We start from the raw sequence: 27,563 nt of genomic DNA, 5'->3' as shown, positions 1-27,563 counted from the left end.
TAAAAAAACATTCACCACACAGACACCCCACAGCTCTGTAGCCCACCAGCAAGTGGAATCAGACAGAGAGAAGTCATTAGCTCCTTTGTTGTTGCTGCTCTCTGTCCTTCTAAATTGTTGTATGTGAGCATCTCTTTATTGATGAACATCTCAAATCTCATGTTAGCTGACTTTTCAGCTATTAAAGTGTGAACGTTTACTGAGTTCCGTTTATGGAAACAGACGAATGCAGAAATAGTGTGTAGTGTGCTTGCTGTTCTGAACACGACTGCATTGGAAGTGTCAACCAGTATTGTATTTGACAATACTTGACCATGAGAATGGGTATGTAGTAAAAACGAGACAGCCATCAAACAATATCGTTGACAGCAACTGTAAAGGCTAAAGTATATCAGATTTTATGTTTTGTAGCCTCTTGTGAGTCATAAATCTTAAAAGTGTTGCTGCAATATAGATGAGGATTCAGTCTGCCCCAATTTAGACACTCTACAGTAGATTTATCCTATTAGCCCAAATTATTATCATTGTTTTTCTGGTGTGAGACAAAGCTTCAGTGCTGGAAAAAGCTCTCAAATGACAGGATGTGTGAAATGAAATAGTAGGAATAATGAAAAAAGCTGGACTCACCAAACTTAGATACTTTGCCTTCCTCCGTCCTTTGTGGGAAAAATCAATCATCAATTGATTGGAGTCACAAATTTGCAAACATGAGCACAATGATGTTTGGGGATAATTTCCTATTTGTAACCTCCTGCTGCTATTAAGCACAGAAAAAAAGGGCAGGTGCATTATGCAGTTTTACAAAAGCTGAATTATCTTCCTCTCTGTTCTGTCTGTCTCCAGGCCCCACAGCCAGCCTGGTGCTGCTGTCCCAGATGCAGCCACTGTCCCGCTCCCCATCCTCCACCCTGACGCTCTATGTGCCGCTGGTCCTGAGGGACGGGACGTCGGGCCTCACCAGCACCGGGACGGTCACTGTGTCTGTCTGTCCCTGCCTTAGAGGAGGGGCACGGGCCGGGGAGAAAGAGAAGGACAAACAGACCGAGGGCGAGTGGGACTGGGAAAGAGAGGCGGTGTGTCTCCCTCAGCAGTCCACACTGCCTTCCCCTGGACTCAGTACCGCTGCCCTGCTCGCCATCCTGGCTTGTGTTGCTACACTACTGGGTAAAGATTTGATGATACATACAGTTTATAATACATACTGATAAAGTCAATGATCATCATAAGTAAGCTGTTAAAAAGGTGTAATGTGTATGTTTTCAGAAGATAATTAGATTATTTTTTGTCCCTTGAAAGACCCTTTTTTATATAACTAGCACATCTGGTTTTTACTACAGCACTTAGTATTATGTATACAGAGAAGTTCTATCATTAAGAATTTCAGCCCGTAAAGGACTTTAATGCTATTCTACAAATAAAAAGATGAGTAAATAGTGTTTAGGGCTGTTTACCCTTCACCACATCCCTGGATGCTTAATCTGCATATGAAAATAATGAAAGCAGCAGCGTAAATATTTCTCTTAGTCACAGCTGCTCAATAGCAGGGGTTTACTTTTCCTCACAATTTTGGTCCAGTTATCTCCTCTGGCAGGGTCAGTGCTAATCACTGCTAAAACTACAATTCTGAGTGATTATCTGGGCCCTCTGGTTTTTGATAGCGGCATAATAAAATGTCACCGCCACCTCAACAGAAACTCTCAAATGCTCAATTGGATAATGTCTAGGTGCTGAGAAGGCTTTGGCTCATGGCCAGCGTCATTGTCATTTCTATTCAGTCTGTTGGATCACTACTCATGCCTTGTTGATAGGGGCATTATCATTCTGGAAGAGATCAGTTCAATCACGAAAGAAACGCAACATGGCGTGAAGGTGATCATGCAGAGTGGCTTTTGGTGGAGTTTTGAATATAGTTTTCTAAGTGGCAAGGGCAGAAACTATACTAGGAGATACACACACTTTGTAGCTTTAATATTGAGCTAGAGTTTTGTTCCTGGACAAATGTGTTTTTATGAGGTCCATGCTAATCCCTAACAGTATAACAGGTCCGGCCCTCTACCAAATGTTCGTACAGAAGCTCTGACAATAGCTCAATCAGGATCCCATCTGGTTATTAAAAAGGGCTTGGCATACATAAGGTAGATATCATGCCATTTGGTAACTACTCATGCTGTGTGGATAGAGGCTCCCATCAAGAAAGAAATACATGTACGTCATGGCATGAAGGTGATCCCTCAAATTGTTATGAAAGATTAGATTTTTCCCACCCTTTACAGGGATCATTGGATTAGTTCCGTGGAAATCAAATAATGCAACTTCCAGCAATATTAAAGCTGTAGATTTACTTACTGCAGCTACTTAACCACCCACGGTACATTCATATAGAGCCACAGGCACATCCTCTTGCACAATATGTGCACACACACTGACACATAAGTAGAGGTCTTTCACATTGAATACAGTATAATTGACAGTTCACTAAATCCCTCCTTCCAACAGTGATCGTCCAGTCATAGTTTAGACAGGTCTGTCAAGGTCTGGATTTCTCAACATGCCAAAACTATTTGCATGGGGCTTCTAATAAGAGTGATCCTTGGTACCCAAAGAGTTTGGAGGGTAGTGTCTTTTTTTTTAGCTTTTACAAAACCAAAAACTCGAGCAAAATTTTAAGGAATGGATTTAAGTTTGGGTATCTGCTGTATAATGTAAGCTGCAAATGTTAACTGGCTAACTAGCTTACTAACTACAGTAGTGACCTAGCATTATTTCCAAAGACAAAGAGGCATGTCATTAGCTAACTACATTATTTTGCGGCGTTAAAGGTTTCTTCAGAAGAACTGGAACATCCACCCTGTGGGTATCAAGATGATAGTATATCAGAGTTTAACGTTGCTCTTTATTTATAACCTTTGATAGGGTTCCCATTTTAAAATGAATCAAATGGAAACATTAAAAAGTCAGCTGGTGACAGAGTTTTCAACCAACTCACTGACTTTTAGCCTTAGCATTAGCTTACAATAGCTACATTTGATAAAAACTGCTAGCAACAGTCATCATTTCAACTGGCAGAACCCAAAGTTGTCAGCTAGATATGAGAAGCCTGCTTTTTTCTGTGTGAAATTGAAGATGCAGTGGTTAAAAGAGTTTGGCATTAGGCGCTGACTTGGGTCCTTAGTGGATTGGGTGTCTTTTTATTAAAATGATTTATGCACATTACATTTGTGTAGGGTTCTCAGGGTTCAGTTTCAGACGGGGTTCAAACTTTTGAACCCCTATGTTTACTGTATACAACTACATTTCCCCATTGAATACTTGTTAAATTTAACAAAAATTCTTGTCAAATAGTGCAGTCCAAATCCATCTGGTGGGTTTTTTATCACAGGTAGCCTTGTTGGACAACTGTCGAAGAGCTTGGTTCTTTGCCCACAGCCCTGGGTCAAATGTAGCTCTCTGCTTTGGGAATATGGAATAAGAGTCATGGAGTCATGGGAGAATAAAGCGTCCATTTGCCTGGCTGGGGCTCAAAGTCAATTACAGAGTGGAGGCATGCAGCTTGCTGATATGATATACCAGCCCTCTAACCCAAGGCCTCTTCTGTATTCGTTTTGTCTCCCCTCTTTGTCTGCCTGAATTTTTCTCCCGTGCTCGCCTCCTCACTCCCTTTCTGCCTCCTCCTCCTCCTTCCCTTTATTTCCCCCATGACTTCTGCCCCCTACCGCCTTGTTCATCATTCTTTTTCCAATTTCTCTCCTATGCCTTAATATCCTTTATTCCCTCTGCCATCCCTTCACAGCGGTGAGTGCCCTGTCACTGTCTTTGCGCCGTCAAAAGCGTGACTCTCTGTCACCGCTGGAGGAGGACGACGTACGTGAGAACATCATAACATATGATGACGAGGGAGGTGGTGAGGCAGACACAGCTGCCTTTGACATCGCCGCGCTCCAGAGTGCCCCACACAGCTCGCGCTCACGTGGCTATCGCACGCTAGACAGCAGGAATGTGTAAGTAGGAAGTGGGAATGTGTAGGAGTTTGTTTACATGTGGTGAGACATATTATGCTTGTTGTTTAATTACATCGGACCTCATGGCTGGCCTCTTATTACATGCTAAAAGAAGGGCAGGAAGGAAACAAATTTACCCCTTCAGAGTAAAAGCTTTCATCTCTGTCCAGCACTTAATTGGTCCACTTAAGGAACAGATCCAGCCATAACTCCCAGGTCATAATCAGTCACCAATCAAAATGGTGAGACAGAAGGCTATCAAGCTTTGCAGTCCTGGGAGACCACTTTGTTGTGTTCATTTTGTTAAAGCTCGTTTATGCCCTGCTCCATCAATGAGCTGTTTGCACCCACTTTGATGTTTCTGTGAAACATTGTTATTGCCTTTGGACTAATAATTAGCTCCAATAAATTCATGCAAGTCATATGGAGAGGCCATAAACAAGTACAAAGGATGCCTTTAGTTTATTGAAAATTGCTTCCTGCAATTTATGGAGGTGGACACAGCAACATGAAAAACTATATAAATCTAGTGTAATCCAGTGCAATATCCCTGCAATAAATATTACCTTTGTGAAGCTTTTAATGTCTTATTTTTTGTTGACACTGTGTCACAGAGGGGATAGTTTACAGTAACTTTTAAAGCATGAGTTTGTGGTTTTCATGCGTTTTTACCATTCTCTTCTTAGCCAGCCTCTATAGAGATAGCAATGTCAGCCTGTCATTATGGTCCACCAGTTTAGTCCAGACTGAAATATTTCAACAACTAATGAATCTATTGACATGAAATTTTGTTCAGACATTCATGGATGTACAGAATGAATACTAAGGTCAGTTTCTATTTGACCAGCACTTTGTGTTGTGACCAAATACTAAGACCAATGACATTCCCATCAGCCTCAGTTATACTTTGTATTTAGTGCTAATTAGTGAAGATTAGCATGCTCACACACTAGACTGGAATTGTGAACATGATAAATATTATACACATTAAACATCAGCATGTTAGCATTGCCATTATGTTAGTTTGCTGACTTTAGGATTAAGCTCGAAGCACTGCTATGCATTGGTAAAGCCTCACAGAGACTCTTGTATGGATGTAAACCATGGTTTCAAAAATACTCCAGAGACCTTTACTACCTGTCTCTCTCTACTGCCAGCTGTCAAATAAAGTGATAAATACCAGAAAAATAACCTGAAGAAGGAGAATTAAATGGATTTGTTGTTTTTTGTCCTACAGACGTTACACCCAACATAACCAAGAAAAAGCTCGCACCTATAGCTGGGCTCAGAATCCGGGTGTGGATCACAGCTACTCAGGACCAGGAGGACCCCTCTATGGTCGCCTCTGCTACAGCAGCCACACATTACCTGTTCTCCGCCGCACACCAGGCGGAACGTTTGAACCAGGCCTGGCAGAGCTGGGATATCGCTTTCCTGGAGGCCAGCCAGACCACTCCCTGGTCATCCAGAACCAGGGGGCCATGGTTGGAGCGATGGAGTCCGGGGCCGTATACATAGCCCCCACAGACCTCAGCACAGGAAGCCGAACGGGCAGTCGCACAGGCAGCCGTGATGGGACTGCGCCCCAGAGTGGTGTGAGCACTTCGGATGGAGGAACGCCGCGGACCAGTGACAGCCAGGAGAGAGGAGGAGGGACAGGAACTGCAAGCAACTGCACGGAGGGGAGCGGTGAGGACAGAGTGATCCACAATCAAGATGTGGACTGGGTAAGCATTACAGTGACACTGTTTTCACACAAAACGTGCAATTTTAACATTGCACAGAGCAAATGGAGAGTGTGGTTGCTGTGTAAACCATAGCATTGTGCACTGTCCTGATTTTCTGCCACATTTTGTGGCCAAAGTTGAACTAAATTTGACTTTGACACAAAATACACTGACCTGCATGACAAGCATCCAATGGCATTCTGGCATTGATAGTTATGACAGCACCAATTTTACTTTAGTGAAAAAAAGAGGAGGTTAATTTTTTGCATATCTGAATTCAAAGAGTTATGCAATTCTTCTCTACAATTCGGTCTACCGGGTCATCAGAGAGATGATGGGGGATGCTAAGTTGGAAAATAAATATTGAAATTGTTTAAATTGCGCACATTGTAGTCCGTAGCTGTTTTTGCAGGATGGTAATGCTTCAGGTAGTTATCTTCATTCTTCAATCTACATGGTGCAAATGATGCATACCTGCACATTTGGTGAGAAACTGGTATATGATTGAAGATAGTGTCATATATAAATGGATGGATGGATGTTTAAGAAAAGAGAAAAAGTGATAGATGTTGCATTGAATAAAGAATTAAAAATGAATAAATGACTTGATTAATGAAACATGGCAGCATTGAAGAATGCATTAAAGTTGTATGAATGACTCAATTATTCAATTAAATAAGCAAACGGGCGAGTAATTAAGCAAATATAAAATAACTTAACTCACCTTATTTCAGTGATTTCTACACTGTAATATTTTTAATCTGTGAAGAGTAGCAGAAATGTCCAGGACAATGCTGAGGGGAGATGATGAGTCAGGCATATCAGCACATTTATATCCTGCTGTTCATTATCTTCTCTATGTTTTGTTTTATTTATTAGGCCATAGCAAGGCTCTCTGGCCCTTCCTTTATTTAATTTTCCAATATTTTATCTCTCGATCACTTCCCTCTCCATCTCCCTCTCACAGTGCAGTGTTAGCTCATTCTAGTGTTCAATTAATATCCAACTCTGCTTCTCTTCCACTCTGCTTTGCTCAATGTCTCTGCCTGTCCTTCATCTCAATCTTTTTTTTTATCATCACCATCTCCTACTTCTCATCTCCATTTGGGCACTATGTCATCACCCTCCCTCATCTTTCTGGCTTTATTATGCCTCTTACTAAATGATCTTCCCTGCTCGGGCAAATTGTTCTCATCACATTTTCTTGACTGTGACCAAACCTAACAGTACCACACCCTACCCCAACCCCGGACTGAAACCACTCGTGCTCACCTACGTTCCCTCCAGGTGCAGTCGGAGACATTACCCAGGGAGCATAACCTCGTTCTGACCCGATCCGGCTCCATGATCGGCCAGGGTCACAGTGCAGGAGGCTGGGTGTGCGATTCAGCTACGCTACCCATGGCGGGACGCAGGGCCTCCCGTGCCGGCTTGTCCCCAAAACGCACAAGCTCTGGCCAGGCTGAGTCTGACCCCAGCGGAGGAGGAGGTGGAGGAGGAGGAGGAGGAGGTAGTGGAAATGGAAATGGGGGTACCTCCACAGATGGACAACAGCAACCTTCCAGCGGACGCAACTATGCCACTGTGCTGCAGGGGGAGGTATCTGGACAGAGGGACTACCCTGGCAGCCTGGGGAGAGGAGGATTGGAGATGGGGAGCAACTTTGTGGTGGCAAGGCCAGACAGGGAGGGCGGAGGGATATCGCTGACCGGGACTCAATCTGTCTATCCAGAAGCAGCTGGCTTTATCGGGGACTGGCGTGATCGGGTGGGTTTGGGGGGGTATGTGTTGGGAAGAAGGGATATGACCCCTCAGCTTTTGCCCTTCCCAGGTCAGCCTCAGGGAGCGTACGGCGGAGTGATGGGCTTTGGGGCCGGCTGGGTTCCAGGAATGGAGGCTGCCAGAGGGGCACCAGGGCCTGGGGGTCCCTCCTTGGCGCTTAGGGTGGGTGAATTCCTGCGCCTACGTCTCGCCCAGGTCACTTTTGATCCTTCACAGCCACCGTACGATTCGGTGCAGGTGTACGGCCTGGAGGGTACTGGGTCCCGAGCCGGATCCCTCAGCTCGCTCGAGAGCGAGGGAGAAAAGGATGCTGAGAAGGAGGACTGGGGGGCAGGGTTGGATGAGTGGGGCCCCCAGTTCCAGAAATTAGCCCAACTCTTCAAAGAAAGGGAGAAGGAGAGGGAAGAGAAGGAAAAAGTTGAAGAGGATCTCAAAAAGGAGAGAGAGGAGCCAGAAAAGAAAGAGAAAAAAGAGGGAGGGGAGAAGGCTGGAGAAGAGGGGAAGGACTGAGGAAGGATAAAACTGAAACAAATAGGGGTAAAAGGGGGTAGGAGAGGAAGGGAGGGAATAGGAGGATGATGAAAAGGCAACCAGAGCTAGAATAATGTGAAGAGAAGTTAAAGGAGAGAAAGATGAAGAGGCAAAGTAATAAAAAGAGACAGAGAAAAATGAGCCTAGGGAGGATGGAGAGTGCGAGGGCAGGGGAGGGAGTGATTGATGTAATTTAAAGCAATAAGTGTTGAAACGCTGATATGGTTGAGCACAGATACTGAGACAATGCAGAGGCTGCTTCTGCTCCGGGCAGCAACAATTTGTTAAACGCTTTGGACAAAGAAAAACAACCCAAACATCCAAGACTCGATTTAATTCAACTCTCACGTATGAAATGAGAAACAGCACGAAACAGGAAGGAAGACGTTTCTCTCATTGTGTGTGTCGGTTTGTTCTTTGTGTCTGCATGTGTGTTTGCGTGTGAGGAAAGTCAGCGAGGGGGTATGGATGTGCGAGCAAAAGTGCATATAGAAACTTAAATGTGTGCGTGTGTGTGCGTGTGCGTGCGTGTGCATATTCAATAAAGAGAGAGCGGGAGTGGCAGTGAAAAGTCATGATACCTGGAGACAATTTAAAGATGGGACTGATGACTGATGATAGTTTCTAGGACAACATGCAAGAGTAAACATTTAACAAGGGAGTTAAGAAAACTGGGATAGCACACAGGGGATTAAATATATATTTGAATATAAAGCAGAGGGGAAAGGGGAAGGATGTATAGAGACAGAAACCGCAGGGGAAGTGAGACGATTGTACGGAAACGGTTACTTTTTATTCCATCTGCAGTGGCAGAAAAGTGAATTATTCAGCTCACTACTTTATTCCAAATGAAAATGATGAATCATTTAAATCCTGCAAAAGATTCTCCCTCCTCTCAGCCCACGAGGAAAACAGACATTGTGAAAAATTTAAATGATTAAGGGATGTGATCCCCCCTCACCCCAACCCACCCACCCTTCTCATCCCCCAGCTTTTTGTAGTTGAGTGTTGGTATGTTTACAAAGATACACAAACACACACAGACACAAAGGAACTGATTTACACCACAAGGCTTTGATTGTACAACAGTAAATTATAAAAGCAAACCCATTCACAAGTATTCCATCTACTGTATGGAGTAATGATGACTCGATTACTGATCTGCTAAATGTTTGAGGACAAAGTATGCATGATTTTTGAAACCAACACACAAAAAAAAAACACTAAAACGGCAATCAATCCCCACTTTAAACACTTGTACTGGCCACATGAAAATTTCCATAGATCAGTAATGAAATTATTTGGGAACAACACCACAGAGACTCCCATGACAGGCGTTTTGTTCTTGCTAAAGGTCAGGATGCAAATGAGCCGGAGTTTTCAGCTGGAATGCACTTTTATACTGTGTAATGTTCAATAATAGATCATGAATAATGTCAAAGATTACAGTTGTTTTTATAAGATGTCAATTAAATAAAAAGATACAATGTTTGACTGTATGCAAAAGCATTTCAAATGTAAATATCACTGAATATTATTGCTAAAAGAGAGTATATAAAATGAAAAATGAGTATAAAAAAAAATCTAAAACAGAACTTATATGTCAGGAGCACTGTTGGGACTATCTGTATGTACTGTAGATTAGAAATGGATTTACTGAGCTGGACTTAACAGCCTCCTGGACTGAAAACGACACCGTGTATTCAACATCTGTGTACCCAGTGAACAGGTTTGGGTTTGTTTTGTGGTGGCTCCCGTCTGAGATGGACAAACTGAGCTTTCAATTATACATGTGGCCTCTGGCAGAAGTTTGCTGTGCAAAATATTAGTTACAAGAAGCCTCAGAGGTAGCCTGTCCCAGCGAGGAGCCAATTTGATGAAAATTCAGTGAAGTGAAGAGAAACTCCATTATTAGGGATACAATGAAAATTCAGTATTTTCCCTAATATTTGGATTGTTATTCTGCGATTGAAGAATAATACAATGAAATGGAATATTTAATTAGGTTCGAGGACATTTCTGTCATTAGTGTTGTGCTGCCTGGGAGATATGGAACATAGTTTTATAGATAGTTACTTCTCTCTTGAAATATAATAAGCTACATTTAAGTGAAAGATTTTTAATATAAGTATGAGAAGATGGCTGTCTATAAAATTTCATCTTTCATGCATTTCAGGCAAGGCAACTCAACTAATATTGTATTTTGCTTTAATTTGAGCACTACGTGTATTAAAATGGAGGGAAACTAATTTAGTAATTTTGTAGAATAATAAGGAATTTTTCTTAGAAAAGAAGACTAAGTTGTTTGAGTCTCGACATGAATATTGCCACAAACCCTAGCCTGAATGTGGATGTCCTTGGTGTGCCATCGCTGAAATGTCACCGTTTATCACTGGTTCACTGTAAAGCCACCCACATAAGTCAAGCTGCCAGCTTTGCTAGTGTCCACCAGTTTGGTCCACCATAATCTTGTTGTCAAGGTCTGCTAATGTCAACACTTAGTTAACCAATCAGGAAGTCAGGCTACACACTGACTGAAATGAAACCCATGTACACCTCTATACCCTTTACCTGAGCCACAGACTTGTCCATACAGTGCCACTGTGCAGTCTGGATGGTACTAGGACCAATGTACAAATACTGCACAATAACTGGAGAAGAGTGGGGAGTGCAGAACCTCGGGGGGCCTGAGCTGTAATTAATTTTGGCTGATCAAAAATACCTCAACACCCTTAAACTATAAACCTTCCTTCAGCTATCTAACAGTCAGTGTAATCCAAACCCATATGGGTTATTAGACACTTCACAGTAATATACTGTTTGCCAAACTTAAAGGGTAATTCCGGTTTATCAAAACTTGGGTCTTATTTTCACAGGGAAAAAGAAGTACAATGGGGCAAGAGACACAAGCGTATTGGTTTTAAATAAACCGTGTTAATGTTGAAAATGTGCAAATGCATCCATCTCTTCAAGACACTATATGTAATTTTTACTCCTCATTACGCTATCTGTTAAAATCGCCTTTATAGTGTCTGTCCTTTGACATTGACATTATCTGTTGTTCCCCTCGTCACATTTAACTGTCAGAAAAAAGCTTCTCCTGCGTTTTCAGTACGAAAGATCATAAAGAAGGCCTATTGTAGTGTTTATTTGATTCTTGATCATTTTGAGCTTTGAATGATCTGTGTGGGTTAGAGAGCATTGGTCTGTATGGGTGAGGGAGTGGCGTGAATGAGACAGTGAAGATGGTAAAACTTTTATCTCAGTTGTGGTCCAAAAATACCATTCACCCGTGTGTTTGTATTACTTGATAGATAGTTGTTAGCTAGCTAGCTAAGCTGTTCTTGTTGTAGCTAAACTGCTAAAGTGCGTACGTTATTCTTCTTCATTTCTGGCAGTTACCAAACAGCTTCAGGTGCATTATCACCACCTTCTGGGCTGCAGTAGGGCCGACATTGATAGTATATTAAATCTCATCTGGATGTTACGCTTGAAATGACAAGTGTAAATGGAGTTTTAGGGTGTGTTCCCTTTTAGTTTAGCTCCACAGAAACTGGTTTGGATAATATCACTAAACCTAAAACTAGCTAAAACAATCTGTTGGTTGTTGAACCTCTCACTATTCTTGCCCAATCTAACTTTGTTGTAGCAATGTTGCCATGTGCCCTGTTCTTTGCAATTAGTCTGGTGTGTGCAATGTTATTAAAACTGATAGAAATGATGGACAAAACTGCAAAAATTAGACCCAAGTTGTAATAAACCAGAAATATCTTTCAAACCTAATTTTGTTTTGTTTTAAATGACACACCGTTTGGAATAGACCAAATAAATGTATGGCGAGGCTTGAATGATCATTTTCACTGGTACACCTAAAATAACTGCCAAAGAACTTGGAACCATTTTGCTATGAGAATAAGTATTGTTTTAAAGAGAACTAATGTGTTGCTGTGCCAATGCATCATCTGGGCAATGTTTTCCTAAGCATTTATACGGAATGTGCCAACTTTTTGAGTCTCTCTCTCTCTCAAAGCACAAAAAAACCCCTCCTCATTTTATAACAGCATTGCCTTTTCTAAGGCAGCAATTGCAAAAGCAATTAGCATGGTATACCAAAAAGTGACCTTTCTTGCCATTCTGATTATATGGTTTATTCCACAGTCTTGATTGGTTGCAGGTGTTTCATCTTTGCTGATTGATCTAATTCAAAGTTCTGCTATGGCTGATTGGTCAAAATCAAAGTGATGCTTCTCCTGATTTGTCTTATTTCAGAGTTCTGGAGTGCTGCACAGACTAAACCACTTGACGGAGCTGATTATCCCACCTCCTGAGTCCGGCAAATTGGTTCAATCAAAAGCGTGATTAGTTGAATCAGTTGTTTTAAACAGAATAAAAGACCGCAGTCTCTGCAGCACTCCACAGCTCTTTTTCTCTCTTTTAGCTAGCTTAGATGCACCAATCCACAGTGACAGAAGAAAATCCTGTCAGGCCATTTGTCAAATCCTCTGCCAAAAAAAGCCTTTATACTGAAGAGAATGAAGTCCCACTAAAAGGATAAAAAGCAGTTATCTTAGCATCTAGATATATGAAGATATGTAGCTTAAGGGTGCAGGTTGAAGGTCATGACCTCTGGCCTTAAGAGCCCTCTTCACCCCTAACAGGTAGACCCCAGTCGGTTCTGTGCCCCCCAGCAACTTCATTGCCTGCACGATGTTGATACAATTCCACAATTGCGTGCTGAACAAAGTGTATTTATTTCTGTTGTACTTTTTCTTTTTGTAAATTTGAATAAAAAAGGAACTATTTCAAAGAGATGAGTCAGACCTGCTCTGTGCTCCTTTTTGCAGTCTCCCAAATTTCTGGGTAATCAGACTTCTGCTGCTTGCGTTTGCTTTCTGTTTGTGTGTGTGTGTGTGTGTGTGTGTGTATATATATATATATATGTGTTTGTGTGTGTTTGTGTCTGCTAGAGAAAGAGACAGAGGGAGAAAGCGATTGAGAGATGTGCTGTGCGGTGCATACAAATGTGTGCGTACCTTGAGCATGTGTCTTGTTGTGAGTAGGTGGGTGTGCCTTGTCAAATTGGCCCCTTGAAATTTCTAAACCACAGACAGTGTGTGTGTTTGTGTGTGTGTGTGTGTGTGTGCGCGCACGCTCTGACTGCAGGATGAAGGAACACCATGTCTGGTCTGATCCAGCCTGATGGGGGGATGTGAGGTCAGTAATAGAGGACAGACGGCGAGTTACGCAGAGCAATCACGCTTTCAGACAGAGGGGGAGAGTTTTCTGTTTGTTCGCTGGAAAAAAAAAAGAAAAAAGAAAAAAAAGGGACATTTTGAACTCCAGAGCAGCAGCAAATACAGCAGACCTGACAGCTGCGACCAAATAATATGAGGTCCCTTTACCAATCCTTACAGGGCTCCTGTATTCTACAGCGCTCATCCTTGGCTGAGTGATGGATCGAGGAGATGTGCGCCATTGCTGTGTGACTGAATAGCTGGTTAAAAAGATTTATTACAATAATCAAATATGAAGGAGGGGATTATTTCTACATGATGGTTTAGAGAATGATCGTGTTAGCTGGGCCTCCGCTTGATTACAATGATAATACCCGCCTCAAGTCAGGAGAGGGAGAGAAACAGAGGGAAAGGGAAGGGTAGAGAGAACCACATTAGCAGTTAATATGCAAGTCTGTTGCATTACATAAAACTGTATTTGTGATTGGGTTAGAGCTGATTCTGCAGAGTGCTGAAGAAAAAGCCCTCGCCATATCTGTGTCTATGCATTCTCATAATTATGAGATTCATGGGCCGCCACTGAAGCAACATATCTTAAGAGGATGGGAAGTCAGTTGGAGGCAAAACAGAGCTCAGACTGGCTTTAACCCTCCCTCCTCCACCTTCCGTCACCAAACTGATAAAACACATCAACTTGTAACCAACACAACATTCTTATCGATTTACGACTCCTACATGTACGTTTATCAGTCTGCCTCAAGCATCAACACTGCAATGCAGCATTTTAGATGAGATGCGCTGTCATTGCACTGTCAATAATTACAGCATGCATAATTGATCATAGTATAATGGTGGAGCTGGAGATAAAATGGGCTCTGTTAAAGCTGTACACCTGGGAATGACGAACACTATACTGGATAGCTACACACACACACACACACTTGGCATACTGCAGGATTGCATCACAGGATGCACGAGTTTGGGTGTGTGTGTGTGTGTGTAAGCGTGCATGAATTGAAGTACATGGAGATTCCTCATTCTGTTTGAACCTTACTCACACACAGAATCCCTCTGGCTATTCAGCACAGTGTGTGTTTCTCTGTGTGTACAGTGTGTGTCTGCGCACTCGTGCCTGTGCATCTTTGCATTTTAAGTACGTATAGGCTTTAAAGGTAGCTTTTAAACACAGGTAAAGTCGAAGGTAATGAGATGAAATTCGACAGCTCAGGCAAGTGTAACTTTGGACGTGACAACTTCCTGCCCCGTGGTTAAATGTCTAAACAACCGCCCGAGCAGCTTTTAATTCCACCCGTCCCTGCGGTTTTACCATCGCCCGTTCCTCTTCCACACCTCCCCTTGTCTTTCTCCCTCCTCGCGCTCTCTCGCTCATGCGTTTCGCTCGGGACGCTCTCAGAGTTCACTGGCTCATTTGAAGTGGAAAATTAAATCTTCATTAACAATCTTAATTAGAGTTCGATCTCCCCATAGCAAGCCAACAGGGAATCCATAGTGTAACAGGGGGAGACCTGGAGCAGGAGTTGGTTTCGGCAAGGTGGGGGAGGATTAGAGGGGTAATTAGTGAATGGGAACTTCAGGGTAAATTACACAAGAGGTATTTACACTTCAGAGGCAAGGGAGAATGGATGGAGAAGCTGGATAATTAAAGTGGCCCGCTGGTTGATGGAGGACAGTGAAATGATATTTCAACATGTGTGAGATGTGTTTTGAGAGCATGCGATTCTCTTTTCTGCATTGTTGGCAAACTGGGGCTCAAAGGGGGGGGGGGGGGAGAGGCATTATTAGTCAGAAATCTTCACTGGAATTGCATCTTGTCTTGCTTTTTGGTGACATGGTGTTACTTGAGGCAACATAATCCCTTATCATGCTTCCATAAGCATAGAGCATTTGCTTAATACCAGACTGTAATCATTCAAAGACACTGCTAAGCATGCAGCCCCAATGCTCCCTCTCTTATCCACATTTACATACTACAGAAACACCATTCAGCTGCTGCATTTTAAAGACTGGTGGGTAAATAAAACAATTATCTTCCAGCCAAATTACAATATGCATACTGTTCCCTAAAATGGAAAGCAGGAAACTCGTTTTTTTTTTTCCTGCAGTGCTCCTTTTTCAGCTCCTTCAGTGAATGATGTCTTTTCTTGCTGTAGTTCCATTGTCATTAGCCATCGTATCAGAAACCATGAAAATCCCCTCTGCAGTCCTCTTTGTGGAGGCAATGAGATGAGGAAAAGAGATTTTTGCCTGAGGGAAACCAGGCGAGTTGAACCGGCCCAGGACCTACAGTAATCCTATGACAAGAAGCCCACGGAAGCCCAACAACTTGGCCTATAAGTGAGATGGTATTTGTCCCTGTAGAGTAGTTTATTTGTTTAGCTGTCCGACTGCTGCATTATTTGCAGAGAATATAGAGATATACGTGGACAAGGAATATTTCTAAATGGTGAGGGCAGGAGATAGTGTCGGGACCTACGTTTTATTTATCTGCTTTGCGCGGTTTCCTGGGAGCTGAGCCGGTCGACTGCTCCAAGCAGGGTGATCATATCTGTGGTAATGTTGTTGTGGCGGCTGAAGACTCAGGAGAGTAGTCTGTGGTATAGTGTGTGTGTGTGTGTGTGTGTGTGTAGGGGGGTGACAGACTCTATTTACACAGCTGATCATTAGAGACAAAACAAAAAAGACAACATGATAAGCAATTACAGGCACACAAGCACAGGGACAGAGAGAGAGAGAGTTAAGTGTGTTCATCAGCCCGTTGTGTCAGATTGGTTAATTGTTCAATGAAGTGATTGGAATAATAAGTTGAGGGGGATATTATGCCTTTGGTGAAACGTTCAAGGGGATTTGTTCTCATCAGCTTTGCCTCTTATTGTCCTACATAGATCATGAAGAAATGCTAACAGCTGAGGGCTGCAGAAAAGGCACAGCCGGTATTTGGTCAACTGCCCATTCACAAAATACCAACAGACACTCAAACTGTGTGTGGCCATTAATAATCCCCTTGTCATTTGACAGAATTTTTCTGTGCCACACCAGACCTTTTTCCAAAAAGACCTCATCTGTCCATCTGACAGTATTGGTCTAGACTGAGCTATACTGTCTTTATTACAACAATAACAGTAAAAAATGAGTCAATTAATGAAGCTTTTTTTTTAAAGAAAAAGGTGACCACAAACTGAATAGATGCTCTGAAAAAGATTTATCTTGCAGTAATGACTTTTCAACATCAGACCTTCATCACTTATACTCATCATTTGACAAAGAAGATCCAAACAGACTCAATTAATTTGTTCATAAGTTTACACCAGTTTTGTCTGTCAGTGGTGATCAGGGATGGGAACCTCCAGATGTCAGACATAAATATGAAAGGATCCAGCTTTGAAACAGACTTGTAAATATGCCTGAACAGCAGCTCACCAGAAAAAATCTTTAACTGGGTAATTAAGCACGGATATGCCGGGATTACTGAGGTAAAATCATTATTTTGTATTATTAATTTATTCTTTTATTTCTCAAAATAGGTCAGTGTAATATTCACAATGGTTCCTTACAGTGTGTATAAGAAAAGATAAATTGATGTTGAATAAGACTACATTACAAACATATTCAACATATGAAAGATACCCAGAGTGTAGAGCCTTGTGTGAAGCAGAATTCAACTAAAAGGTGCAGAGTTACACTCAGATGACTACCATTAGCTATAGAAACAGACAGATTTCATTATTTTTTGCAGAGGAGTTTGTTATATGAGATCTGTTAAGTCCATTTCATGTTTTATTGCTCATTATATGATGATTTAAGGGCTACACATTTTAAGTCAAATGTCCTTCGTTTCTGATGAGTTCTTATGGTTGGATGATTATAACTTGATGGAACTTGATGGGGGTCAGATTTTATTTGTAAAGCTCGGGACAAGAGACAAAGTTCTTTGTGTGTAAGAAGTACATCTTGTGTACTGACAAAGTCTTCTCCTACTTGTCTGGCAAATGTCACAACACAGCAACATTTTTTGGATAGCATGGAAGTACATGACACAATAAGTAAAACAACATACCAACTACAGTATATGGGTAAATCTGATATATAGACACCTGATTCAACACTGGTGTAGGTATGTAAGGGTCCCAAACCGAGCCCTCAATTGTGCAAGCATATGCACTAGATTCATCCACATATTTTCAATAATAGCAACATGCAAAGTTCAAGATCCAAACATCAGTTACATTCACATGTGAATCAAAAGAATGCAATTAACTCCAATTTGAACTGAAAATGAAATATAAGTAAACAGGCCTACATGAACAACATTCTGATGCGACAAAGATGCGAGTAGCTTAAACTTTTAAAGTTTAAGTAGATTAAACTTTTCTGGCTTAGAGTAAGTGTGCAGACATTACCTTTTTTTCATTGATACTACACAAAGAACAGACAAGATTTAACATGATAAGAAAAGCTGAATGTCAAAGTGTGTATTCAGTCCAGGTGGAGACACAGTGTGAAATTCTGAAATTCATGACAATCAATCACAATAATGGACCAACTCTGATCTTCTATGTTCTGGTAAATGTGGTGCACATCAACTGAATCTACAGCATGTCCAATCACACTCACATAAACAAGCCCATACAGCTACATACAGTACATGTACATCAGTGTGTATCTGCTGCCACCTGCTGGAGTTATATACCTCCAAAGATATAGAATTTCTCTCTCTGCCTATATATCCATTCACTCAGCATCTGTCTGGTGCCAATCCCAGCATGCACAGAGGGAGCACCCTTCACAGATCATCTGTTCATTATGCAGGGCTAACTATCTTGTACAGTCACTTTCACACACCTGTAGTCAATTACAAGTCTCCAGTCTGCCTGACCTGCATGTCAAATCCTGCAGAAACCTAACAGGAATCAAACCTGGAGATTTAACACACCAGATATTCAGACTCCACAACACCTTGTCAATACTGATGCACAGAATTTCAATCTGGTTGACTAGCTTGCTAATGATTTATTGCGTTAATCAAATCAAATATGAAGGGAGGGATTATATCTGCAGGGTGCTTTGTAGAATGATCATGTTAGATCTTTTCTTGATTAGAGTAATAATATTATGTAAGCTGATTCTGCACCATGATGGATAAAAATATCTTTACATTACAGTATCTGTAAAATCACTTCATTAAACTGCAGTACAGACGGGTTTCATCCGTCTGAAAAAAAAGTTTATAAAACTGGTTTTATGTCACCTCAGAAATCCAAAAATTGGTATAGATGTCACGGAAGTAAAGAAGGGGTTCTAATCCCCTTTTTGCAATGTGGAACTTTTTCGTGAATGATGCCTGTATGACAGCTCCAATAAGATTATCCAGGTTTTATTAGCTCTCCGTAAAGTCTCTGATGAGCCCACTGTCTGCCTAAGAAGACAGCCATGAATGATGAACGTGATTCAAAAACCTGGAATATGACAATAGCATAATTAAGATGTCTTTATTTTGTGATAAATGTGTGTATTCTCTATTCTGGTATTGTAACTCCTATAAAGTGATTATAGCACTTCTGTCCTGTGTTTGTTTAAACAGTGCTATTTGTGGAACTAATCACACGAAGAAAAACAGTGATTATAGTTTTTAATATACAAGAGAGTCACAAGACATATCCACAATTTGCATTTGTCTATTTTTATAGAGCCTCTTGGTGGCATTGTCTTTACTTCATTATTTGGGATCTCACAGACCACACTGATGTTTGTGTAATAATAATAATAATAATAATAATAATAATAATAATAATAATAATAATAATAATAATAATGCAAAATATGTAGCAAAGTATTAGAGTGGTAATCTTTCCCTTTGCCACAAATAGTGCTTTCACATTTGATGTAGGTGACGTAACTGACCACAGAGAATTGTTATTGTTATAGGAAATATGTCATGTTTTATATCTTATATGGGCTTTGCATGAACACATTTATTTATTTGACCAAAAATGTATTCACAGTCAAAGGAATGTACAGTATGTCATCCTACATAGTGATGTTACTTGCTGTATGTTTGGAGTCAGTTTAGACCCCAGAGAGAGGTCTAAATCACCTCTTATAAACAAATGGATATAAAACTCCAATAACAGAAATCCAAAAAGATTTGTTTTTATTTTGACTTTTGGAGTTGCAGTGCTTCATAATCACAATCACAGGTATAGAGCATATGAAAATCTGTTGTATTTAACCATGTTTACAACTGGGGTCACTGACACCACAAGTAATGCATTAATCTTTGCAGCAGACTTCTAAAACAAACCTTCAGTTGAAAATCAGGTTTGCAATTGTATTCAAATTAGAAAAACATTGCATTACTAATCAGTCATCTTTGTATTTTATATAATGTATATTCATATATAACTGGAGAGTGAGGCTTACAGGTCAAAAATCAGCAGTTGATGCTTATAATATAATAATTATAGTCCTAGTTTTTAAGGACCATTACTGTCACTGAACTTTCAACAGCATGAGACAACATCTAAAACTTTGTTATCATTGCCGTCCAGTTTTAGTCCTTGTATTAGAAGACTTGTCAATCAATTTGGGAGTGATGGCAGATTTCACTTCTCAGATCTGTTCACATTTGGATCATTGACCTTTCAAAACTTGTTGAAAGGTCCTTTTTTTCACATCCTGACTAAATGTGGCTTAATAGGCAAACTGGGCTGCTACTGTTAAACCTTAATATGTTATGTGTTTTTGTAGAACTCTATCAGATTCTTCAATAGTGAGTCAGAGAAACGTTTTGTCTGCAATATCCATTTTGTCTAGGATATCCATTTTTTAGTCCCATAAAACCCTGCATCATTTCCTCGTTACAACTAACTACTATTCCTACTTGTATAAATAATAAATTACTAACTTTTCTAAAACAAAGACTTCAGGGCAAATAAAAGATTCACAGGCTGTTTGTACAAGAGAAGTGAGCAGCCCCACAGCATACAGTATAGTATGTGTACTTTTTCCTCATCCACTGACTTTTTTGCTCAGCATAGAGTTGTTTTTTTCTCAGAAGCCTCCCAGTCAGTGATCATTCTCTATCATCCCATGTCCATCAATCTGTTCTTCTCCAAACCTCTCCCTCTCCCCTCTGGCTTTAGTCACTGTCTCAAACAATCAGATTCAAGATTTGGTGCAAAATAACATACACTGGGGCATGCCAAGAGAGTATGGTGTGAGACCTCCTTGGACATTTTGCAACACGATACAAAAAAACTTTCAGTTTATATCTTTGCTGCTGGAGGTTACAATGAAAATTATTCATTTTGCATTGACTGAAATGGACTGAAACACCTTCAACAAATAAAGGAATTTACTCACAGTATCTTTGAACAGATAAAATTTGGGCTCTTTAATTTCAGAACAGTGAATCTGTGAGAAGGCCAATAAGGTTGCAACTTTGGACTGGCATATTTTATCTAATTCCATTAGTTGTTTGTATTTAACTCTCTTTTGTACAACTCCAAGCGACAGTAATTGCTTTTTCCATTTTCCATATTAGTCTCGAGTCCCCATTGAGCAGCAGCTACAAAGGGTCAAAATAAACTCCTATGAGAGACTTCAGCACAAAAAGAGTGAGATTAAGACTGAAAGAAAATATTGCATTTGGTCTCAAGATAACAATTTCATATTTTTTACAGACTTATAGACTCAGTAGGTTTTATAACCCAGCTGCCTCAAATCCTTTCTCTTTGATCGCTGTCATCAGTCCTCTGCTGATGCACTGGTGGAAAATGTAGACCACAGCTGCTTTATTGCCACTGTGAAGGATGGGCAAACAGAGCTGTCAATAAAATTAAGGGCAGAAACAGCAGAAATCCTGAATGGGCACTGAGAGAGTTGAGATGAAGAGATGGCATGGATGAATAAAAGTGGTTAAGTGCCTGGTGCTATTGGTGCATAATTAGGGCCACAATAAATCTTTTGATAAATGACATTAAAGTGCATGCTTAAGTGTCTCTTATAAAAATGGTGAATGGGAAAAAAAAAAGATAAAATGTATCAGGTTTCATTCTTCCAATTATTATCTAACCCCTTATAGACTGTACATTGTACTACCGTTCAAACAAAGTCATTTTGAAGAACTATTTATTAACCTGGACATAAAGTAACTTTCTTGCAAAGCACTTAAACCCAGGTCCAACCTGCTTCCTGCAGCATTGCCAAATGTTAACACTGCAGCAGCTACTGCCTCCTTGTCTTTAGGACATTTATGGTCCCCATAGGGTGATCCCCTCTGATTCCAGTGACCCCTGGACTTCACTGAGTAACACGACCAACGCTGTTGTCTATTTTTAAGGTATCTCAAAAATTAATATCTCCTCCCTTGAAATTTGCTGTACATTTTCATGGTCCCCAGGGGATGAGGCCTAATGTTTCTGGTTTCTGGTGAAATAATAAAGGTCTTAAAACTAGATTTTGACAAAGGGACTCTCCTCAAGATAGGGTCTCAGGATTAGATATCAAGCAGAATACACCTATAGGCTCTTATACCATGCTTTAGTGCTGTGTATCCTCAAACAAATGCTCAATAAACTGGCATAACGAAGTTGACCCACAGTGAGCCCAGAGGTTTGGAGACCTGGAGCAGCTACCTGGTTTGCGTTGGTCCCCAGAAGATGATTCATTTTGATGGCAGCGTGACTTTCCATCTAGTAATATCATCAAAACTACACTGGTCTGTTAAAAGTTATCTCTTGTTGTCTTTATTTATTGGGTTATATAAATAAAATTGACTGGTCTTGTCTAATATAAACTTAATGTTGAGTTGCCATTAAAGAACTCCATGATCCCCAGAGGATGAATCACTTCCATTTTGGATACTACATCAGCACTTCTCTAGCACCATCTTCAATCACCTTTAATGTCACCTTTGCACAGAGAACGTTTTATCTCATAAGATAGGGGCAGATTGCCAAGAAATTTGCTGAGCACATTAATGCTCCCAGGAGGCTGAACCATTTTTATTTTAATGTTTCTGTGGCCTCTCCTCTAGCACTCCCCTCATGACTTTTTTTTTTTTTTTTTTTTTGCAGGTACAGTAACTCTAAAAATAGCAAGATCATTAGCATGGTGTTCATTGCATCCATCACTATGTATGCATTGTAGCATGTGATGAACATTTCAGCCTGCAGGATTTAGAATTCTGGTGCATCAGTATGTCAGAGAGTACAGTCATCTTGTTTGTCCTTTCTCTTGTAATACTGAGATTACATATCTTCCATATTCTATCACACTGATATCAACTGCCTGACTTGGCAGACATCCTTTCAGTATTACTATTAATTAATACACTGCCTTGTCTAATGAGGACCAGAATTAAGAAGGAAATTACACACAAACACACACACACACACACACACACACACACACACACACACACACACACACACACACACAAACTAACACATGCAGACAAACAAAACAGTAAGAGATAATTAGTTTATTTATATATTTTCATATTGGTTGCAAGGATTCAAATAATTAACTTGGATCACCCCCCCCAACCCACCTCCTTTTTTTTCTTTTTAGAAACCTGATAGAAGAAGGTGCAGCATTAGTTTCACTATAGGAAGTGAGTCCTTGAGAATTGTAAACTTTGAATTGCTTTGAAAAGGGGGGAGAGTTTGTCTTTTGTTGTCATTGTGAAGACACATCAATGAATTATTTTTTCACGTCTCCTCTCCTGCTCTCCTCTATTTCTGCTAAGGTCAAAGACTACAAATAAAGGGAAAGGATATTTGTCACTTGCACAAAACCTAAGAGAACAATTCCTCCTCTGTTTGTCTGTTGCCCGCTGGTTATTGAAAAGAAATTTGATTCAAGGCCTGTGATGGATTAGCGACTTCGTGTTCAACCTGTGCTTCTGTTGCAAAATCAAAAAGCAAAAGCAAAATCAAAAGGTACAACTGTTATGAAATGAACTCTGTCACAGTATGTGGTACTGCTGTTTACACTTTAAATCCTCAAACACGGGTGAAATATCTTTTATCAAACTAACAATCCTTCTTTTAAATAAAATGGCTTGGTAAATGGCAAAGGCTGCACTGCATAGAAATCTTTATCTCAATAAATTATAAATTTTGTATTTACCCTCCTGTTATCTTCAGATTTACTAACATCTTTTATCCTTGGAGTCAGTTTGACGGCAGCAATTTAAATGTCCAGAAAATGATTATGATTAAAATTGTTACCCGAGTTCATGTGTCAAGTACTTACTATTTCTTTGTTGACTACCTAAATAGCTCTTTAAATAAAACACAGGCAGTCAAGTGTCAGCAGCTGTATGTGGCTGTGACCTTGTTCAACCCTTCCCTTTGTCTCGTTGTAGTCCAAGACCATTTGTGGTTTGTGATTTTCTGTCTTCTCTGCTGCTCAGGACAGCATCTTTGTGCATGGTGCTCATCAGCAGGACATTTTTCACTTTCTTGGGGCAATAGGAGATGACAGTGGCTCTGTCAGTGAAAGCAAACAATGAAGATGTTACCTTGCTGTTCTTCATCGCAATAAGGTCAGAGGGAAGCTCTGGCTGTTTCTATCTGACTGTGTATGCTGTCCCATATTTTGATACCATATTTGGCCGATTTGCTTGGTATGTGTTGTCTGAAGGGACAGCGCTCACAAAATGCAACCAGACATTCATCTACAGTCACATGGGGGCCTGGATTGTAAGGAAAGGGTAATCGTTGAAACCACCTGTCCCATACATCCCATATTGTTACGAGTTTGTCACTCTCTTGTCAGCCCTGCCTTGTTTCTCTGTTATCAAAGCATATGACATGGGGGAAAACATAAAACGTCTTTTGAGACATGGTGGCTGGAAATATTGTCCTTCCAGTGTCAGCATTCCAAAGGCTTGCTGTTGCTTCGCCTTTTGACTTATACACACCAAGCGGGTAGCTCCTGGTCTGAAAGGTGAAGCCAATGCAAAGTGCATTCAACCTGCATTCTCTCTTAGCAAGGGGTGATTCCACTGGCTCCAAAAAGAAGTCTGTTTGTATAGAAGTCTATGAGACAATGACCCTATTTCTCACTTGATTTATTACCTCAGTTTCCTGATGAGTTTATGGTCTCAATCACTAGTTTCAAGTCTTCTTCAATACAGAATGATGTTCATTTTGTAAATTATGTTCCCATTTAATTTAAATTTGACAATAAAGCAGGGTATGCTTTAGGATGTGGCTATGTTGTGATTGACAAGTCGCTACCATGGCGACAACGTTGGTTAGGTAATGTAACCTTGGTGTAACCCCAGATTCACAGAGTATAGGCGAAGCCGTAGCCCTCACGGTATTATCAGTTCATGAAGGTTAATTGTAACATTTTGGTCATCTAAAAAATAAAAGTCTTGTTCAGCATTTGGTTGTACGTAAAGACCCCCTAAGGAGTTGGATGTTCAGTTTTTCTGGTGAGCACATTTTGTTTTAATGGTTTTAAGCCTGTTTTTCGCTAGCGAAAATTAGCATTAGCATTAGCATTATCACAGTTAATCATAGACTGTAAATGCACCGTGCTAACCAAGCTAGCAGTAGGGTTAGCTCGACCCTCTCGTCCAAATATGGTGAAATGAAAGCTTGCAAATGGGTCATATCCAAGTCTTTCCAGCTGTCTCCATACAAGTGCCTCCCCTCTAAGTTTGTCATCTCATGTATATTTGTGTAACTTGAGGGTTCGATAGGTGGTAATTTGACACTCTTCATAAGAGAAAATAGCAGGATGGAGACAGGTGACTTTTTAAGCAGCACTTTTACTCTAGCTCCCGGCATCAGAGACATAACAACAACACTTCCCTGTCTTTTTGGCACATGTGACTAAACCAACCAATCATATAATAGGCTAGACTGAGGCAGATCCAAATGTAATGAGGTAAAACCACAGAAGCAGATTCAATACTGTTTCAACCTTCACAGGATGCTGATGCAAATATTTGAACCTGTAAATATGTAAATAATACAGCATCGATATATAAATAATTAACTGTGTAAACATTGTAAATACATATTTTGTGAATTAACTTGAATGTATAAATTAACTTCACTTTTAAACCTTACATTTGTTTCAATTGATGGTGTTACAAAGAGCTAAAATGCTGATTTTATGTCTTTGATAGCATATCTGTTGAGGCCTGGAACCATTTTGATGACATTAGCAGCACTAAGTCTACCCTGTTGTTCAAGTGGGGAGAGGGACCATAATAACTTTACATTTTTCTAATGTAACATGTCTGCTGGTCGATGAGAGAAAACAAGAGGGTCAACACTAAGGGTCTCATTCTCATCAGAGAAGGATGCCTCATAATAATCAAGGTCCTCCTCAACATTATCCTTTGTCTCAGACACATTGTCCTCAATGTCACTTTCACTGTGAAAGAGCTTTGATAAACCTCACTGGCAGGAAGTCTTTGCTTAGAGGTCATTTTCAATTGAGAGAGAGCATAAAGAGAGAGCACACAGAGCACCAAGAGAAATGGTTTAGAAGGCTGCTGTGCAAGCTTTTATATGTTTGCTCCTCCTACGTTGTATGAGCTATCAGTGTCCTCACGGGAACCATATTTCCCTGCCCCCACAGCATGGGAAATATCAAAGTTCTCGTGGAAATTATGTTTTCCCCTCCCCCATGTTGTGTGAACTATCAGTGTGGTATGGTTATGTTAGGTTAAGGCCCTAAAGCAAAGGCAACTTTTTTGAAGATTATAAAATTGTATGTTATAGTGACCTCAATATCATCCAAAACAACCAAAAAAAATGTGGGTAAAATGTTGATATTTCTTATGTGTTTTATACAGCTAAAACAACCTGGGGTCAAACTAACCCCAAAGAACACTGATGCATACGAAATGTGCACAGGATATTGAAAACATATCATCGTGCTAACCCCATTAAATTAGGAAAAGTCATTAAATATGAAACAATTGAATTGTGAGATTAAACAAGATAAAATACTGAGAAATAGATATACGATATAGATAGATATACTTGTAGCATGACAGCTCTGTTACACTCTCTAGCCCTGTCTCTTTCAGCTTGACCAGTTTTACTATCATCCTGAAGAAACCCACCATGTGTTCACCTCTCATGGAGAAACAGAGTAGCCTGAAGGGCAGATCATCATGGGGATCTGCAGCACAAATATAATCCGAAAAAACAACAGAATCTGTGATCGCTGTCACTACAACAAAACTCCTGCAGCTCAGACTCCTACTTGGAGATTTCTGTTATATGAGATCAAATAAAGGTCATAAAGATTTTGAACTTGTGAAATGATGCCCAGAAATAATTTGGGAAAATAAAGTTTGTATAGCCAACCCATTTTTTGAACAATGCTTTGACACAAAAGTTCTGAGAGAAAAGAAAAAGCTTTGTGAATATCCGAAGTACTCAAAACAGTGAAAGTTCCAGCTATGTTTGCGACATTGAGAGTAACAAGCATGATTTTTGTTTTTGCAGCTGCTGCTAGCTTCTGTTCCTCTATGATTTGTAACTCAATGGGTTTTTCTCAGACAAGGATTCTTTCATCAAAAGCTGAAACATGTTGCTGGAGTTTTACTTTTATATCCCAAGATAAATGGTTTTCAACCACAGTGTTGGCAAGTAAGAACTGAGCACCTTGTGATTTTAACTAAGAAAAATTATGTTTTGCCATCATTTTACAATTGTAAAGTAGCTTACATGAGGCTGTCACAGCACGGCACTTTCTAAGACTCATGGAGTTTGCTGCTGTTGAATGGTATCACGAATAGTGTTTTTCTTGATTGAGCCAGATGTCATCACACTCACAAACAATTAAAGTGCAACTTCACCCCCAGGTCTGACCTTAACTCCACCTACTGCATAATTTTGAAAAATGCTAAAAGGGGCTGAGAGAGGGTCAGGGGGTGCATGTGAGAGGCAGGAGGGCAGGTATGGCTAAGTGACATCCCCTGGCCAGAGAAAAAAATAAAATAAAATAAAAAGAATAAATTATAATAATAATGAGAGGATAACAAACAATATGACAACATTTAAATGAGCCAGAAGTCATTTTTAAATAAACCTGTCTATGTTTAACTTGGTCTACTCTCACATGAAGACAGTTTTAGCATCAGGAGCTAACAGCAGCACTGACCTGCTGGAGGAGATCTCTCCATCTGTGACTGTCTGTGGGATATAAAGCTGACAATCACAGATGGAACAATTTGCTCCAGCAGGTCAGTGCTGCTGTTAGCTGCTGTTAGCTGCTGTTAGCTGCTGTTA

The 27,563-nt window shown here is 40.4% G+C and overlaps 1 protein-coding gene across 1 annotated transcript in view; it reads left to right on the top strand.

The window, feature by feature from the left end:
* Window positions 1-13,023, top strand: part of LOC137193705 (uncharacterized) — a 128,892-nt gene extending 115,869 nt beyond the window's left edge. The window contains exons 11-14 of the mRNA XM_067605037.1: window positions 844-1,164; window positions 3,791-3,998; window positions 5,236-5,725; window positions 7,013-13,023. Of these exons, the coding sequence (XP_067461138.1) occupies window positions 844-1,164; window positions 3,791-3,998; window positions 5,236-5,725; window positions 7,013-8,017 (2,024 nt within the window). The 3' untranslated portion in view covers window positions 8,018-13,023. The remainder of the gene's footprint in view (window positions 1-843; window positions 1,165-3,790; window positions 3,999-5,235; window positions 5,726-7,012) is intronic.
* Window positions 13,024-27,563: the final 14,540 nt, after the last annotated feature.

This window comes from Thunnus thynnus, chromosome 12 (assembly GCF_963924715.1).
Source record: "Thunnus thynnus chromosome 12, fThuThy2.1, whole genome shotgun sequence".
NCBI classification, from domain to species: Eukaryota; Metazoa; Chordata; class Actinopteri; order Scombriformes; family Scombridae; genus Thunnus; species Thunnus thynnus.
This window is presented reverse-complemented; position numbering and strand designations above follow the sequence as displayed.